General features: G+C 41.6%; 1 protein-coding gene across 6 annotated transcripts in view; it reads right to left on the reverse strand.

Moving 5' to 3' along the window:
- bag6l (BCL2 associated athanogene 6, like) overlaps window positions 1-11,623 on the reverse strand; it is a 34,558-nt gene extending 22,935 nt beyond the window's left edge. For 5 of the 6 annotated variants that reach the window (XM_060904715.1, XM_060904713.1, XM_060904716.1 and 2 more), the window contains exons 1-5: window positions 11,481-11,623; window positions 11,093-11,176; window positions 3,422-3,539; window positions 1,777-2,012; window positions 1,440-1,508 (exon numbers count right to left, since the gene is read on the reverse strand). In XM_060904715.1, coding sequence (XP_060760698.1) covers window positions 1,440-1,508; window positions 1,777-2,012; window positions 3,422-3,539; window positions 11,093-11,170 — 501 coding nt within the window. In that variant the 5' untranslated portion in view covers window positions 11,171-11,176; window positions 11,481-11,623. The other variant, XM_060904714.1, reaches the window with a different exon arrangement.
- Between the last annotated feature and the right edge of the window lie 7,840 nt (window positions 11,624-19,463).

Raw genomic sequence — 19,463 nt, forward strand, 5'->3', positions numbered from 1 at the left:
TTAGAGATGGTTTTGTAACCTTTTCCAGCCTGATGAGCATCAACAACACTTTTTCTGAGGTCCTCAGAAATCTCCTTTGTTCGTGCCATGATACACTTCCACAAACATGTGTTGTGAAGATCAGACTTTGATAGATCCCTGTTCTTTAAATAAAACAGGGTGCCCACTCACACCTGATTGTCATCCCATTGATTGAAAACACCTGACTCTAATTTCACCTTCAAATTAACTGCTAATCCTAGAGGTTCACATACTTTTGCCAGATATGTAATATTGGATCATTTTCCTCAATAAATAAATGACCAAGTATAATATTTTTGTCTCATTTATATAACTGGGTTCTCTTTATCTACTTTTAGGACTTGTGTGAAAATCTGATGATGTTTTAGGTCATATTTATACAGAAATATAGAAAATTCTCAAGGGTTCACAAACTTTCAAGCACGACTGTAAGTGGGTTGCATGAACAATCCATAGAAATAGACGACTGTGTACGTTTATGAACAGACAATTGAAACCTTTTTTTTTTTGCTGGGTGATGAACTGCAGCAATTTTTTTCCACTACAGCAATAAACGATGAGGCGTGTTTTTGATGGTATTCTGGATATTGCCAGTACTTTTATAACATGTCCTCTTTTAATAAAATAGTTGAGTACAGGTCATGAAGCAGGAGAGGAGTCATGGAGAACGAGCAGGTAGTGAGTGAGTGTCTACATCTGTGTGCGCTTATTGCAATACTATTTCTGTACTCGGTGATAATTACAGAAATAAATAAGAACCATTTTGAGAGCTCATTACTGTGTAAAAGTCTTAGACACATGTAAAGAAATGCTGTCGACCAAAAATGGCTTAAAAAAAATAATGAAATGAAATGTTTCAACGTGAAAAAAAAAAAAAATTATATATATATATAAAAATAAGCAGTATGCCATACTAAATGACACGGTCAATATTTGGTGTGAGACGACCGTTTGCTTTATTAAAAAAAAAAAAAAAAAGTCGTCTCCGGTACTATGAGCTGTAGGTTTTACTGAGCGTCTTCCAGAACCAGCCACAGTTCTTCTGGACACTTTGACTGTCACACTCTTCATTTTGCACCAAAACCCAGCAGCCTTCATTATGTTTTCTTTTTTAATCTGAAAAGTGCTCTCTTATGGAATATGTTGCTCAGATACAAACTTTTTTTTTCTGTAACATTTAATGTTGTGCTGGAAAACGAACGTTTGGACTCTAAAATGTTTTTGACTCAATAATGTAGAAGTCATAAAACAGAAAACTATAACAAAGTTTGTATGAAAAAAAATAAGGCGCCTAAGACTTTTGCACAGTACTGTATATATAAATAGTGCATTTTGAAATTTTCTTTATGCATCATGGTGTTGCTGCATCACCTACTTACTGTATTAAGATAGTACTTTTATGCAGACATGTTTCTTACCCCAGTGCTCGTGTTGACTCTGGCGTTTCGTGCTCCATCGACACCAGCCATCATCTGCTGCACAGACATCTAAATACAGATACAAGAGATCCAGAACCTTTCAGCACATGGACCTAGAAATTATGTTTTTTCCATTTTCGATATAGTACCAATATAAAGGCTCAGAGTGTGGGGCTTATTACATCATCGTAGGTGTGATGGCAGTGTGCTTTACAACCAATTTCTACTTCTACCCAGTTCATACACTCATATGTTTATTTCCCACGTGACTAAATTAGCATGCACACCGTCACTCACTGATTCATCTGAAAGTGTCTGAGACTACAAATGTAGTAACCTGAATCTGCTGGGGGTCCAGGATGTTCACAGGGAGGTTAAAGGTGCCCAGCATGACGTAGCTGTTACCGTTGCGGTCATGCGGAGCTCCTTGGGAGGTGGAGGTAGAGGAATGAGTCGAGCCAGATGATCCCTCTCCGCCTCCTGATGAACCAGACACAGCATCTCCTCCACCTCCTGACTGTGTGGCTTGAGGAGGAGCCCGCTCGACGAGATGAATGACCTTCCCATCAACATCTGAGAGAGAGCAGGAGGGTCAGGGGGGAGGAAGGAGGGAATAAAAAAATTAAAAAAAAAATCATCAGCTGAGAGTGTTGTGTCTGTCTTATATAGAATCGAGTATCCTTTCTATCCAGAGTAAGAAAGATGTTCAATAATATTCTATACACATTCACTGGATACAAGTTCTGATTGGCTACTCTACTACTAGGATATCAACTCATATACCGTGAGTAGAGAAAAACAAAATGGCGGACCGTGTTGCTGAACCGAGGACGAAATGAAAACTCTACTAGAAAACAAAACCCCAAAAAATTATGAAATATTTAAAAGAAACAGAAATAGCTAAAAGAATATAGCTGGGGTCCTCCCCCCCCCCCCAAAAAAAAAATCTCCTGTTCCACACTCCAACCCAGTCAGTGGCGGTAATGCACCTTTAAGTTGGTTTGCCAACCCCCAAAAAACCCTGAAGACGACGACGACCCCCAAAAAATACAAAAAAAAGGCAACAAAACATGGAATAAAAGTATTTGATCGTAAGAACGTATAATTTCTTATTTTTAAGAATTATTATTATAGCATTTTTCACAAAGTGCTACTGTCAGTTCGCCTGTTTGTTTACATTCTAAATGGAAATTATGTTGTCGGACATTTTGTATAAAAGTTTTTATTTAACAAATTTGCAAAAAAACAAAAACGCTCCGTTTTTCAAAATCCAGTGAATGTGGACAGAATGTGGACAGTTATTCCACTCAATCTTGTTGTACATACCGTAGCTTCTAGCCGACTCGGTGCTACGCGTCTCATCAGCTATCAGCTCATGTACGATTCGATTTTGTGGAATAACTTAAATACGTGACTACAGACTTTACATCCTATCCGTAGTCTGTTTAGCTGCAATAGCTAGCTTTTAATGAGATGTAATGCTAACACACACAGCAAACTAGTAAATAACGTTAGCATTAAACTAGCATGACTTTAAATATGGGAATGACTAATTAGAATAAATACAATAATTATAATACAATAAGTCATAAGCTTCAACATGTGTCTACTGGGTTGCACAAAACTCTTTACTTATTTTTTTAAAAAAATTTTTGAAAAAAGTGCAGTTTTATTATGATTCAGAAAGTTTAAAAGACATAACCTTTTAAATTATAAGTGGGGGGTATTTTCTGCTGATTTAAAACAAAAGAATAAAACAAAGTGCAAGAAATCTGTGTGTAACCAGGCTGAAAAATTACACTCAATTATTATGCTTTAAATACTAAGCAATCATTTTCATCATCATTGACATTTTAGTGCAACCCTAAGTATCAGCATAGTGCAGAAGGGATGATCAGTAAATGCCAGGTTCAGAGATTCTCTTGAAGCGCAACATCAGATGAAATCTGCAGCTCGGTGAAGACCTGTACAGGGACGCTTACTGTATTCGGTCAGCGTCCGGTCATCTTGCAGCACCCTGCCCTGGTAGATCAGCCTCTGTTTATCAACTGGGATCTCAACCGAGGAAGCAATGTGCTCCTTAAACTCCTGCACCGTCCACTGAGAGGAGAGACGTGATCAAGTTGTTAGTCAAAACACCAAATATTGTAAAGAGCATTATTTTCTCATCGAAATCTATCTTCCTGATAGTTTGAGGTCTGACCTGACGAGAGATTGAGAGTGAAATAGTTAGACGGGACACGCTTATGTAATCTGAATGATTTTGACATGCAGTGGTTCTCTCTGGATTGGGGCGTATTTTACACACCGGCCACATCACTCTCATTTCACACACACACACACACACACACACACACACACACACACACACACAGGCTGTTTGGGGCATTCAAATATTGATACAAACTAGGCTATATTGAGCAATCCTACAAGTTGACCTGTTCTATTACACTGACTGGTTGGCTTTGTAGCTCAGCGTGAAAGGATTTCAAACTTTTAATCTTTGCTCTTGGAGAATTTTACAGCATTTTCAAAGGTGAGAACATGCATGTTTTGGTCTTTTTCTTTTATTCTTCTGCCAGTTTTCCTCTCCAATTTGTTCTTCTCCAATTCCTCCCAGCCAACGCTCCCTTATCATACGACAACTACAGTAGTGCTTGAAAGTTTGTGAACCCTTTAGAATTTTCTATATTTCTGCATAAATATGACCTAAAACTTCATCAGATTTTCACACAAGTCCTAAAAGTAGATAAAGAGAACCCAGTTAAACAAATGAGACAAAAATATTATACTTGGTCATTTATTTATTGAAGAAAATGATCCAATATTACATATCTGTGAATGACAAAAGTATGTGAACCTCTAGGATTAGCAGTTAATTTGAAGGTGAAATTAGAGTCAGGTGTTTTCAATCAGTGGGATGACAATCAGGTGTGAGTGGGCACCCTGTTTTATTTAAAGAACAGGGATCTATCAAAGTCTGATCTTCACAACGGATGTTTATGGAAGTGTATCATGGCACGAACAAAGGAGATTTCTGAGGACCTCAGAAAAAAAGTGTTGTTGATGCTCATCAGGCTGGAAAAGGTTACAAAACCATCTCTAAAGTGTTTGGACTCCACCAATCCACAGTCAGACAGATTGTGTGCAAATGGAAGAAATTCAAGACCATTGTTACCCTCCCCAGGAGTGGTCGACCAACAAAGATCACTCCAAGAGCAAGGCGTGTAATAGTCGACGAGGTCACAAAGGACCCCAGGGTAACTTCTAAGCAACTGAAGGCCTCTCTCACATTGGCTAATGTTCATGTTCATGAATCCACCATCAGGAGAACGCTGAACAACAATGGTGTGCATGGCAGGGTTGCAAGGAGAAAGCCACTGCTCTCCAAAACTTTTTGGTTTAAATGAGAAGCATTATGTTTGGAGAAAGGAAAAACACTGCATTCCAGCATAAGAACCTTATCCCATCTGTGAAACATGGTGGTGGTAGTATCATGGGTTGGGCCTGTTTTGCGGCATCTGGGCCAGGACGGCTTGCCATCATTGATGGAACAATGAATTCTGAATTATACACGTGAATTCTAAAGGAAAATGTCAGGACATCTGTCCATGAACTGAATCTCAAGAGAAGGTGGGTCATGCAGCAAGACAACAACCCTAAGCACGCAAGTCGTTCTACCAAAGAATGGTTAAAGAAGAATAAAGTTAATGTTTTGGAATGGCCAAGTCAAAGTCCTGACCTTAATCCAATGGAAATGTTGTGGAAGGACCTGAAGCGAGCAGTTCATGTGAGGAAACCCACCAACATCCCAGAGTTGAAGCTGTTCTGTACAGAGGAATGGGCTAAAATTCCTCCAAGCTGGTGTGCAGGACTGATCAACAGTTACCTCAAACGTTTAGTTGCAGTTATTGCTGCACAAGGGGGTCACACCAGATACTGAAAGCAAAGGTTCACATACTTTTGCCACTCACAGATATGTAATATTAGATCATTTTCCTCAATAAATAAATGACCAAGTATAATATTTTTGTCTCATTTGTTTAACTGGGTTCTCTTTATCTACTTTTAGGACTTGTGTGAAAATCTGATGATGTTTTAGGTCATATTTATACAGAAATATAGAAAATTTGAAAGGGTTCACAAACTTTCAAGCACCACTGTACAGTACCAACAGGGGAGGGTGAAGGTTAATACATGCTTCCTCCAAGACATGAGTAGCAAACGAATCGCATCATTTCAAACTGTTGCTCATGTTGAATTACATGGCGGTGTAACACACTAGGAGAAAAGCGCTATCAACGCTCTTCCACATACATGAGCTCAGAGACACCAAGGACTGACTTGTGTTGCTGTGATTTACAAGGGAGAGAGAGTATGCCACAGCCAATTGTGCTCTCTTGGACTCCCACCCATGGATAGCTGAAGCATTGTCAAGATTCAAACTTGTGATCTCTTGATGATATGATGAACACTTTTCTGCAGCACTGCTCATTAGCATTTTTCTCTTTAAAACCATACGGACTGTAATTAGCCCTGAATGTGGCATGATGTTGGTTGGTGACGGCAAAAATGTCAATTATTATTATTAATTTATTACAGCCACACACACACACACACACACACACCTTTCTATTCCTGAACTTAAAAGAACACATTAGGTCTAAATTCATATTACAGTATTATTATTTATAGGCTGATGTGTTTAAGGTGCGGTCTGGATTAAACCTGTTCAGTTCAAGTAAACAGTCAAATCAGCTATTTAAAAATATACAGTATAAATATTTTTAGTATAAATACAGAGGTGATTATAGAAACTCTCGCGGTTACGAGAACTAGCCCGCCCACTGTAACCCTAGCTATGTAATAGGCGAGAGGCCGAGGGCTACAGAAACAGAGATCGGCAGAGCCCTATGCGCCACATGGCGTGGGAAGGGACCTTGATTATAGAAAAACACGCACGCTGATTGGTCGAGAAATTTGGACTATTTCTCGATAAATCACTTCAAGCAACTCAGCAAAACGGCACCCGATTGCTTTGCCACCGTAAGTGAGGAAGAATTACAAATGATGAAAGAAAATGCTGGTCCTAAAAGCACTAAAGATGCTATGAAGTTTGGTCTAAAACTATTCAAAGGTAAGGTGGAATTGTGATTTATTTTATCCATTTCAAAACAAAAGTATTTTATGTGACTCGGTGTAGATAAGTGACGAGTCTGCGCCGCGCCATTATTACATTTGCATGCTACTTTTGAAGTTTGAAATAAATTATTTTTAATCCGATTTTCTTGAAATAATCACCGGTGTATTTATACGAAAACAATTATCTGTCTCAGGCTCAGTGAATAATAATCGAGACAAAGTCTTCATCTCGGTTACTGGGCGGCACGGTGGCGCAAGTGGTTAGCACGGTTGCCTCACAGCAAGAAGGTGCTGGGTTCAAGCCCAATGGCTAGCGGGGGCCTTTCTGTGCGGAGTTTGCATGGTCTGCGTGGGTTTGCTCCGATTTCCCCGACAGTTCAGACATGGGGTTAGGTTAATATGGGACGGCCTGGGGTTGAGGTGCCCTTGAGCGAGGCACCGAACTCCCAACTGCTCCCCGGGCGCTGTTAGCATGGCTGTGCATGTGTATCTTCACTGCTTCAGATGGGTTAAATGCAGAGAGGAACTTCACAAGTGTATGATGAATAAAGTTGTGCTTTCTTTCTTTTTCACTTCACCTTCTGCGAATAATTGTTATATATAAATGATGTGGATTGCAGAGGTGGACAGTGACGAAGTACATTTACTTAAGTACACTTTTTGAGTATCTGTACTTGAGTATTTTTTTTTTGGAAACTTATGACTTTAACTTCACTACATTTGAAAGACAAATATCGTATATTTCACTCCACTACATTTCTATCAAGGTCCTCGTTACTATGAAGCAGCTTTGAAAATTGATGTTTTTTTCTTTTCTAAAATGTGATTGTTTTTTCTACAGGTGACACTGAGACAGCCGATCAGTAATCACTAGGGTCACGTCACGTCCATAGACTGTATAAAATCAAGTTCAATGATTTCCCAGTAATATTATTTGAACACGATCAGCTGATGGCAGAATGGAAGGAGGCGGTTCTTCTGGGGAATGCACACACACATGGCCCATGAACCCATGTTTCAGTTTTCTGAAAAGGAATAAAGATTTGTTTCATTTTAAATGTTTGCTTTGTTTGCCGAAAACGAACCACATCAAGGCCTACAAAAACTCAACATCCAACCTGTGGAAGCATACTGAGGTATATAAATGTTTTATTCCAAGAGAAAGCTTGCAACAAAGTTGTCTGTGCTTTTAGAACCAACTCCCAGAGGACATTAAAAATGCTCCTGCTGTTGGCAGCTTCAAATCTAGACTAAAGACCAAGCTGTTCTCAGATGCTTTCTGCTAACTGATTAATATTGTCATCTTTACATGTTTTAAACTTTCTTAACTTTTACAGTCTCTGCACGTTTTAAACTTTACTTAACTTTTATTCTATTTTATTCTGCTGTTTTTTTAACTGAATTTTTACTTCATTTTATTATTTTATTTCTACTATTGTTTAATTCTTATTTTTATTCCCCATTTATTTTATGTAATTTTATTTTCTATTGTTTATTGTTTTGCTTTTACTTCTGTAAAGCACATTGAACTGCCACTGTGTATGAAATGTGCTATATAAATAAACTTGCCTTGCCTAGAGCTAGTGATAACGTTGCAATAGCTATGCAGTCTGGTTAGTCAAACGACTTTCTACGGATTTGCCCGCCAAGTTGCCATCGCCTTGTCCACGGCTAACATTTACACATAGCTAGTTAACTTGGACACTGTTAGTTAGCATATAAAAACGGAGTTACGCTAACATGAATAACGTTAACTTATCTGAAGTCCTTTCAGAAATATGTTTTAGTATAATCTTGCCAAATAAACAGAACGTAGAAATCTTTCTTTTCTAGTCGCGTTAGCTACCCAATATGATTTTGACTTTGAAAGAAAGCACAGCTTTATTCATCACACACTTGTGAAATTCCTCTCTGCATTTATCTGAAGCAGTGAACACACACAATGAGCACACACACATATACCCAGAGCAGTGGGCAGCCATGCTAACAGCGCCCAGGGAGCAGTTGGGAGTTAGGCACCTCGCTCAAGGGCACTTCAGCCCAAGGCCGTCCCATATTAACCTAACTACATGTCTTTGAACTGTGGGGGAAACCGGAGCACCCAGAGGAAACCCACGCAGACAACATGCAAACTCCACACAGAAAGGCCCACACCGGCCGCTGGGCTCGAACCCAGCACCTTCTTGCTGTGAGGTGACCGTGCTAACCACTTACACCACCATGCCGCTAGCAAACTCTTGAAGAGTTCGCTAAAAGTCAGGTGGAGTTTCACTGACTAGCTAGCTTAACGTTAAACCACCATGATGGCACAACATGTGTTCGTTTTGTGAATTCACATTTCTGTCTTTGGTGAATTCAAGTACCTGGGGTCAACTGTGCAGGAAAATGGGGGCTGCGATAGTGAGGTGAGAAAGAGGGTGGAGCAGTTGGAGAAGGATTTCAGGAGTCATTTGTGATAGGAAAGTCCCAGCAGAAGTGAAAGGTAAGATGTATAAGACAGTAGTGACTGCAGCTGTGATGTACGGATCGGAGACCGTCCCCTTAACGAAGAGACAGGAGGCAAAGTTGGAGGTGGCAGAGTTGAGGATGTTAAGGTTTGCGATGGGAGGTTGGACAGGATAAGGAACAAGCACATCAGAGGAACAGCACATGTGGAGAGCTTGGGAATGAAGCTAAGAGAGATGAGACTGAGATGGTACGGGCACATCCTGAGAAGAGACGCAGAGCATGTTGGAAGGAGAATGTTGAGGATGGAGCTGCCAGGCAAACAAAAACGAAGAAGGCCAAAGAGGAGATACATGGATGCGGTGAGAGAGGACATGTGGTAGAGAAGGATGCAGAAGACAGGGAGCAATGGAGACGAAAGATCTGCTGTGGCGACCCCAATCAGGAGCAGCCAAAAGAAGTCGTCGTCGTCTTTGGTAACGGTATTAGGTTTTGTAAGCGTTGTGGCAATAATACAACAATGTGTTGACAGAAAATGTACTTTTAATACTTAAGCATTTTTAAAAGCAAGCACGGTGGTGTAGTGGTTAGCACTGTCACCTCACAGCAAGAAGGTCCGGGTTCGAGCCCCGTGGCCAGCGAGGGCCTTTCTGTGCGGAGTTTGCATGTTCTCCCCGTGGGTTTCCTCCAGGTGCTCCGGTTTCCCCCACAGTCCAAAGACATGCAGGTTAGGTTAACTGGTGACTCTAAATTGACCGTAGGTGTGAATGTGAGTGTGAATGGTTGTCTGTGTCTATGTGTCAGCCCTGTGATGACCTGGCGACTTGTCCAGGGTGTACCCCGCCTTTCGCCCATAGTCAGCTGGGATAGGCTCCAGCTCGCCTGCGACCCTGTAGAACAGGATAAAGCGGCTAGAGATAATGAGATGAGAAAAGCAAGTAAAAATTCGACTGGAGAACTTTCACTTGTGGGGCGGCACGGTGGTGTAGTGGTTAGCGCTGTCGCCTCACAGCAAGAAGGTCCAGGTTCGAGCCCCGTGGCCGGCGAGGGCCTTTCTGTGTGGAGTTTGCATGTTCTCCCCGTGTCCGCGTGGGTTTCCTCTGGGTGCTCCGGTTTCCCCCACAGTCCAAAGACATGCAGGTTAGGTTAACTGGTGACTCTAAATTGACCGTAGGTGTGAATGTGAGTGTGAATGGTTGTCTGTGTCTATGTGTCAGCCCTGTGATGACCTGGCGACTTGTCCAGGGTGTACCCCGCCTTTCGCCCATAGTCAGCTGGGATAGGCTCCAGCTCGCCTGCGACCCTGTAGAACAGGATAAAGCGGCTAGAGATAATGAGATGAGAAAAGCAAGTAAAAATTCGACTGGAGAACTTTCACTTGTGGGGCGGCACGGTGGTGTAGTGGTTAGCGCTGTTGCCTCACAGCAAGAAGGTCCGGGTTCGAGCCCCGTGGCCGGCGAGGGCCTTTCTGTGTGGAGTTTGCATGTTCTCCCCGTGTCCGCGTGGGTTTCCTCCGGGTGCTCCGGTTTCCCCCACAGTCCAAAGACATGCAGGTTAGGTTAACTGGTGACTTTAAATTGACCGTAGGTGTGAATGTGAGTGTGAATGGTTGTCTGTGTCTATGTGTCAGCCCTGTGATGACCTGGCGACTTGTCCAGGGTGTACCCCGCCTTTTGCCCGTAGTCAGCTGGGATAGGCTTCAGCTTGCCTGCGACCCTGTAGAACAGGATAAAGCGGCTAGAGATAATGAGATGAACTTTCACTTGTATCGGGGTAACATTTGACCAGCGGGATCTGTACTTTGACTTAAGTAATGACGTTGGGTGCTTTGGTCCATCTCTGGTGGGTTGTGATTTCAACGACTGTAACTTAAATCAAAACAAAACGACGGCGCCCTCGGACTCCACTTTGGTGTGGTTTCCTTATTTTCTTTAGGGTTGATGCATGAACAAATTAATAGGTTTTCCCTGCTATTTTGGATCATGACTAGGTGAAGCATGATCACTCAAAGCAGCTATTTTATATTAGTGAATCAAAACAAAATGTACACCCTATGAAGAATGCACCTCTCCTCGGACTGTGTAGCTCCTGCTCTGGGAGTCCAGAGTTTTCACAGTCACAGTAATATCTCCAGACTCCTCCATGGACCCCTGCAAACACACACACACACACACACACAAGTGTGAAGTTAAAATAACACAATACTGGGGTATTTAGGAAAAATCAGACATCCAAGGTTTAGCACTGCTCTCTGTATGAAGTGTAATATTAAAGTAAACAGCATATGAATTATACTCACTGTATGATGCCTAAAGTATAACTAACTAACTGAATACCAACCAGCATCCATTGTGAGCTTGCTCTTGAGCTAGCTTAGCTAACACAGGCGACGGTTTTAATATCTATTTCGACGTAAATGTTAAACAAAACAGCATTTCCACACAGATAACATACCTTATTTCCTTCTATAATTATAATAAAATAACAGCGTCAGCCTCACAATACCAGTGTTATGATACAAGCTAGCTCGCTAAAGCTAGCTAATCCCGCTAACAGTTCAGTAGTAGTACACTATCCACCCCGGCCCACTTCCAAACGTTTCCATGGTACCTACATAGGCTCACTACGTTCAGTACATCACAATGGCTTATATACCTTAAAAAGTGCACTAGCTCCTTAGAATTGTGCTATTTGTAGTTCAGCCGCAGATTCAACTCAAACATTGTCCTGAATCTCTAAAAATATAGGGATTTTTTTTAATGTCTAAATATGTATTGATAAATAAGTGCTGTTAATTTTTAAACTGTATGTATTTCGATGATATTTTATATTTATTTTTTAATCATTTCATTTTACTCAGACTGCCAAGTGTCTGTTACATTTAGAGCAAAATTTTTTTTATTATAAATAAATCATAATTCTTACTTGAAAGAGCCCTGAAAGCAAAAATGACTGTTTTAGAGCTGACAAATTAATGTCATGGACACCAGAATAACAGAAAATATTTTGCAATCAATTCAATTTAATTTGAAAGTCTGTTACTTTATGGAAAACCCTACCATTTTTTGATGACTCATCCTGTACTAGTCATGTGTACAGCCAATTAAATGCTCTCTAGTTTAGTTTATTTATTTTACCAGGGGATACATATCGCCTATTGGTATTTTTCAATGAGTCCTGGGGGGCGACCAGTAAGAAATAAGAAAATATACAATAGTAAATAGGCGGCACGGTGGTGTAGTGGTTAGCGCTGTCGCCTCACAGCAAGAAGGTCCGGGTTCGAGCCCCGTGGCCGGCGAGGGCCTTTCTGTGTGGAGTTTGCATGTTCTCCCCGTGTCCGCGTGGGTTTCCTCCGGGTGCTCCGGTTTCCCCCACAGTCCAAAGACATGCAGGTTAGGCTAACTGGTGACTCTAAATTGACCGTAGGTGTGAATGTGAGTGTGAATGGTTGTCTGTGTCTATGTGTCAGCCCTGTGATGACCTGGCGACTTGTCCAGGGTGTACCCCGCCTTTCGCCCATAGTCAGCTGGGATAGGCTCCAGCTTGCCTGCAACCCTGTAGAACAGGATAAAGCGGCTAGAGATAATGAGATGAGATGAGACAATGGTAAATAAAAATATGAAGTCATAACATGAAACATACTGCATCCATAAAATAAATGCCAACTCATAATCACATAATATAACGTTACAATAAGCAAATCATAAATAACTAAACAGGTAAACAATACAAAGTGAAGCAATCCCAAAGAATACGAACAAAGCTTGAAGGAGTTTGCATATTGTTATTTACATCACAACTCTTGTTTATATATGCGTTTAAGGGCTGAAAGGGAGCTGGCGGATGTTAACTGGGACGGCAGTGTGTTCCACAGTGCCGCCCCAGAGAAAGAGAACGCTCTCTGTGTCTGCTGCAGGCGAGCTTTGGGCAATTGAAGACCTCCTTGTGTTCTGAGGCGAGTGGTGTGTGTGTGTGTGTATGTATGTTAGCTAGCTGGATGAACAGATCTGTAATGTGTGGAAGGGACAAACCGTTAAGGGCCTTGTATATCCATCCATTCATTATCTGTAGCCGCTTATCCTGTCCAACAGGGTCGCAGGCAAGCTGGAGCCTATCCCAGCTGACTATGGGTGAGAGGCGGGGTACACCCTGGACAAGTCACCAGGTCATCACAGGGCGAACACATCGACACAGACAACCATTCACACCTACGGTCAATTTATAGCCACCAATTAGCCTAACCTGCATGTCTTTGGACTGTGGGGGAAAACAGAGCACCTGGAGGAAACCCACACAGACACGGGGAGAACATGCAAACTCCACACAGAAAGGCCCTTGTTGGCCACTGGGCTCGAATCTAGGACCTTCTTGCTGTGAGGCGACAGCGCTAACCACTACACCACCATGGCGCCCACGCCTTGTATACTAGTGTTGCCTTATTCCTTTTTTGTATATCAGCTACCGATACCCAGCCTAAAATGCCAAGAACAGTGGCAGAGAGAGTGTAGTAATCACATCCTAGTATTACTCTGCCAGCTCTGTTTTGAAGTTTCTGCAGTTTCTCAAGGTACCCCTTACCTCCCTGGTCCCATACTGTACTGCAGTATTGAATGTGAGGGAGGAACAGTGCTGTGTAGATTGTGAGCAATGCCTGTCTGTTCAGGTATGGCTTTATACATTTCATGATACCGATGGCCTGTGACAGTTTCTTGGTAACATGGAGATAATGATAAGTCCACAGCAGACCACTGTCCAGAACAGCTTCTAAGTACTTAAAAGTGTCCACTTGCTCAAGTTCAGTGTCTGCTAGTGTGAGGTATAAGTGGCTTTTTATGGCCTTGGCCCTGGGTGACCCTACTAGCATGGCTTTACACTTTTAGACGGATTTAATGAAAGCTTGTTTGCAGTGAACCACTGCACAAGTCTAACGGAGTCTTGCTGAATGGTCTGTTTGATTGTCTGAATGTTGCGATCTGAAAAGTAAATAATGGTATCATCTGCATACATTGCCACCTTGCATGCCTGGATACAGTTTGGTAAATCATTGATATATAAAATGAAAAGAAGTGGACCAAGAATTGATCCCTGTGGTACACCGCAAGTTACAGTTGATGTTGTAGATAAAACAGAGTTAAGGCATGTGGATTGTAATCTTTCAGTCAGGTAAGACTTTAACCATTTACAGGAAAAGTCATTCACGCCGTAGGCTCTGAGTTTAAGCAACATTATGTCGTGGGCTCTAGAATATATATGTCCCGCCCCAGGGACGTGTCTTGCTCTATAGTAGTAGCTTATTATCAGCAAACATGATTTAGCCCTGTGATTTTGGCTGTGTGTCTTCCTCTCTTCCAACAATCCATTACTTGAGAACAAAAAAGGTTGGATTTTACTAATTTTGATGGAATTTGTGTATGTTTGCACTTTTCAGAAGAAGAGATGGTTTACCATGTCAGAATGACTGCTATTACAGACTGATCAAAAACATGATGTTGGGTTGATACACAGAAAAAGTATGTAATTTATTTATATATTATATGGAAATTAGTGAAGCACATGTGGAGAGCTTGGGAATTAAGCTAAGAGAGATGAGACTGAGATGGTATGGGCACATCCTGAGAAGAGACGCAGAGCATGTTTGAAGGAGAATGTTGAGGATGGAGCTGCCAGGCACACGAAAACGAGGAAGGCCAAAGAGGAGATACATGGATGTGGTGAGAGAGGACATGAAAGTGGCAGGTGTGGTAGAGAAGGATGCGGAGGACAGGGAGCAATGGAGACGAAAGATCCGCTGTGGTGACCCCTAATTGGGAGCAGCCAAAAGAAGAAGAAGAAGAAGCTAATATGAAAATTAGTGTTTTACTGGGAAATACACCACTCATATTTTTCATATGCGCTACATCTGGGACATGGAGAACCAAAATCAGGACATAAATTTCTATGTCACTTGTGAGGAAATGGATGAATTGTTTTGATAAATTTGGGTACTTTTTGTTTGTGACTGTGTCTATATAATAATAAGAAAAATCACCGTTGGCTTGAAGATATGAAGTTTAACTTCTCATGTTAAAAAACTTGCATTTTTCACACCAAATACATCGTGGATCATGAATTATTTCCCGATATTTCATTCAGATGACGTCACTCCCAGTGTTTTCTCACTGACTGGACGCACATTGTCAGAATGGCGAACCGGTTCAAAATTAAACTTCTTTTGATTAACAGAAAGACTGACGAAAGAAAGAACATGTCATTCCATCATCCATAACCACTTATCCTGTGCAGGGTCACAGGCAAGCTGGAGCCTCTCCCAGTTGACTATGAGCGAGAGGTGGGGTACACCCTGGACAAGTCTCCAGATCATCGCAGGGCTGACACATAGAGACAAACAACCATTCACACTCACGGTCAATTTAGAGCCACTAATTAGCCTAACCTGCATGTCTTTGGACTGTGGGGGAAACCAGAGCACCCGGAGGAAACCCATGCAGACACGGGGAGAACATGCAAACTCCACACAGAAAGGCCCCCATCGGCCACTGGGCTCAAACCCAGGACCTTCTTGCTGTGAGGCGACAGTGCTAACCACTACACCACCGTGCCGCCCAAAAGAAAGAACAAAATAGACAATAATAATTCTTGTAATTCAAATTCAAATTAAAAAGTGTTTATTTAGAAAAAACAATTAAATCTATTTGTCGAAACATCAAAAAACATCATTTTGAAATTAAACCTATTTATTTATTTGTTTGTTTAACTGTTTAACTACACTGACTCATTTATCTAATCCATCCATCCATTATCTCTAGCCGCTTTATCCTGTCCTACAGGGTCGCAGGCAAGCTGGAGCCTATCCCAGCTGATTATGGGGCGAGAGGTGGGGTACACCCTGGACAAGTCGCCAGGTCATCGCAGGGCTGACACATAGACACAGGCAACCATTCACTCTCACATTCACGCCTACGGTCAATTTTGAGCCACCAATTAGTCTAACCAGCATGTCTTTGGGAGAAACCGGAGCACCCGGAGGAAACTCACGCAGACACGGTGAGAACATGCAAACTCCACACAGAAAGGCCCTCGCCGGCCAGTGGGCTTGAACCCAGGACCTTCTTGCTCCGAGGTGACACTGCTAACCACTACACCACCGTGCCGCCTGGAAGAACAAAATAGGCAATCATAATTATTGTAATGCAAATTAAAATAATAAAAAAAAGTGTTTATTCAGAAAAAACAATAAAATCCATTTGTCAAAACATCAAAAACCATCATTTTGAAATTAAACCTATTTATTTATTTGTTTATTTAACTACACTGACTCATTTATCTAATCCATCCATCCATTATCTGTAGCCGCTTATCCTGTCCTACAGGGTCGCAGGCAAGCTGGAGCCTATCCCAGCTGACTATGGGCAAGAGGCAGGGTACACCCTGGACAAGTCACCAGGTTATCACAGGGCTAACACATAGAAACAAACAACCATTCACACCTATGGTCAATTTAGAGCCACCAATTAGCCTAACCTGCATGTCTTTGGACTGTGGGAGAAACCGGAGCACCCGGAGGAAACCCACACAGACACAGGGAGAACATGCAAACTCCACACAGAAAGGCCCTTGTCGGCCACTGGACTCAAACCCAGGACCTTCTGGCTGTGAGGCGACAGTGCTAACCACTACACCACCGTGCTGCCCAGAAGAAAGAACAAAATAGGCAATAATCTCATCTCATTATCTCTAGCCGCTTTATCCTGTTCTACAGGGTCGCAGGCAAGCTGGAGCCTATCCCAGCTGACTACGGCCAAAAGGCGGGGTACACCCTGGACAAGTTGCCAGGTCATCACAGGGCTGACACATAGACACAGACAACCATTCACACTCACATTCACACCTATGATCAATTTAGAGTCACCAGTGTAAGTACAACGCCACCGTCCCGTCTAGAAACTACAGATCCCATCAACCAACTTCCGCGATGACCTACGTCACGGCTGGGCGGGATCACCTACGTCACTTCCTCCATGACTCCATAAGTAACTAAGGCACGCTACTCTCTTCCTCTTTTGGTGCCACGTGAGCTCATCACATGGACACAAAGAGATCTGCTCCTCAGAGCACCCAAGATAAAAACTTCTTTCTTGCAAGAAACAGAATTTAGCGCGTTTTCTTTTGTTTACCACTGGCCACGGTAAAAATCCAGAATCGCGCGATTTAACTCAGATTGAGTACAACCGGTTTCTTTTTCATTTGTTCATTGAGTAATGTTACGACTGCAGCCCAAAGCAGTTAATTTAAAGTTAGAAGCGACCGGATTCTTCTGACTAAAAGCGTTGTGCACATTGTTTGATCAGAGACTTTTCTCCACTAACTACGAAGCGTTTGGACCAAGAAATCCTCTGCTTTCACGGAAAGCCCCACGTGCTCCTGTGGACTCCAAAAGTCTCAGAACATCTCTACGTAATCTTGCATAGGAGCAAGATACTAAGTAAGACTGGCATTTTGGGCAGAAACTAGTCTTAGGAATTAGCTTTATGAAGTAGTGTGAATTTAAACTCAGGAACTGTTTAATTGTGCACACTGATTTTGTGTTCTACATTGTTCTATGTTTTCTCAGTTGTTTAAAAGATAAGCGTTGCATGCTCTTTTTCTCTATTCCTTTCTAACATTTTAATTTCATTACACATATTTTGACCTCATCAAGGTTTCAGTGGATTTGGTAGTGTTATAAACTAGTGAATTAGCAAATCTGAGCTAATCCTTTGTTCTCCTCAAACCCCACATGGTGACCCCCACACCTCAGATAACACACACACACACACACACACACACACACACACACACACACACACACACACACACTCTCCCTTCCTCTCTCACACACACACATACCTCAGATAAGATTCCAATCACTCTCACACACCACTCTCACACACACCGTTTATGCTTGCTTATATGTATATATCTGCTGACTTTATTGAATGTGCATCATTGTTATAATAAATTCAATTATTCTGTTAAACTGTGTCTGTTGTTGTACCGATATTTTTGAAGTCACACAATTTCAAAGAACTCGAAAGTGTACATAAGTGCTATTGGCTGTCTATGTAATACGGTATGCCATAATTTAGCTGTTTGGTAATTTATTATTAAGCACCAAAATTAATGGTATTATTAATGAGACTGATTTAATGATTTAATGAGACTGATCACTTAAGACCAATTGCACCTACACCAGTTAACCTAACCTTTGGACCATGGGGGAAAACTGGAGCACCCGGAGGAAACCCACGCAGAGAACATGCAAACTCCACACAGAAAGGCCCTCACTGGCCACGGGGCTCGAACCCAGACCTTCTTGCTGTGAGGCAACAGCGCTAACCACTACACCACTGTGCCACCCAAAATAGGTAATAATAATTCTTGTAATGCAAATTAAAATTATAAAAAAAGTGTTTATTTAGAAAAAACAATAAAATCAATTTGTCAAAACATCAGAAACATCATTTTGAAATTAAACCTATTTATTTATCTATACATTTACTTAGTGCTGTCAAAAATGTCGTGTTATTAACGCGTTAACTTGACTCAATTTTAACGGCGATAATTTTTTTATCGCGAGATTAATGCTCTGTGACATTATGTAGGTTTTTCATAAGCTTTTGAAACTGCCAGGAACTTGGAACAGAGACTTTGCTTAGAAAAACGATAGCAGCTCGACTGCCCTGCCCTGCCAGAGTCCTCTGCCCCCCCCAAAGAACCAGCACGGGCAGGGCGCACTAGTAGAGATGGGATTTATGGCTCTTTGATGGGATCCGCATCTTTGTGATCCGTTCTTTGAAAAGAGCCGTTCAAAAGACTGGCTCACTTGGCTCTTTATAAATATTTATTCAGTTTTAAGAAGACAGCGTCTAAAGAAGCCAGATCCCTCTGAACTGTAAACTCAATGCTATCCCAGAAATCCTTCCTGTAATATGCAAATTTGGCCACCTCTGATTGGACAGCGCGATGCATCAACAGGCAGAAAGTGTAAAAGTACAAAATGTGTTAAGTGAGCTGAAACAGTAAAGATCAGATTCAATGCAATATTTATCAACGAACAACTTAAAGTTAATATAATAGTGTACTTTATATTATAATCAAGCATGTCAAGCCTACCGTCACTGTGTAACCTGTCTCTCTGATTAGAGTTGTAGACTAACTCAAGCAGTAGATCACTTCACTCATGGTTCATGTGCTAGCCCCGGTGCTCGGCTTAGGCTTCACTTTGCAGTGGCTGTGTCAAGACGTGTTATGCTTTGTAATAAAAAAAACATTGGTACAAAGCAAGCCCATTCACTTTTTTATGCTGATAAGAGAATTACAATGGTTTTTCATGTGACAAAAATGTGTGATTAAATTGCGATTAATCGCGAGTTAACTATGACAGTCGCGACATTAATC

Source organism: Neoarius graeffei, chromosome 22 (genome assembly GCF_027579695.1).
Source record: "Neoarius graeffei isolate fNeoGra1 chromosome 22, fNeoGra1.pri, whole genome shotgun sequence".
Classification (NCBI taxonomy): Eukaryota; Metazoa; Chordata; class Actinopteri; order Siluriformes; family Ariidae; genus Neoarius; species Neoarius graeffei.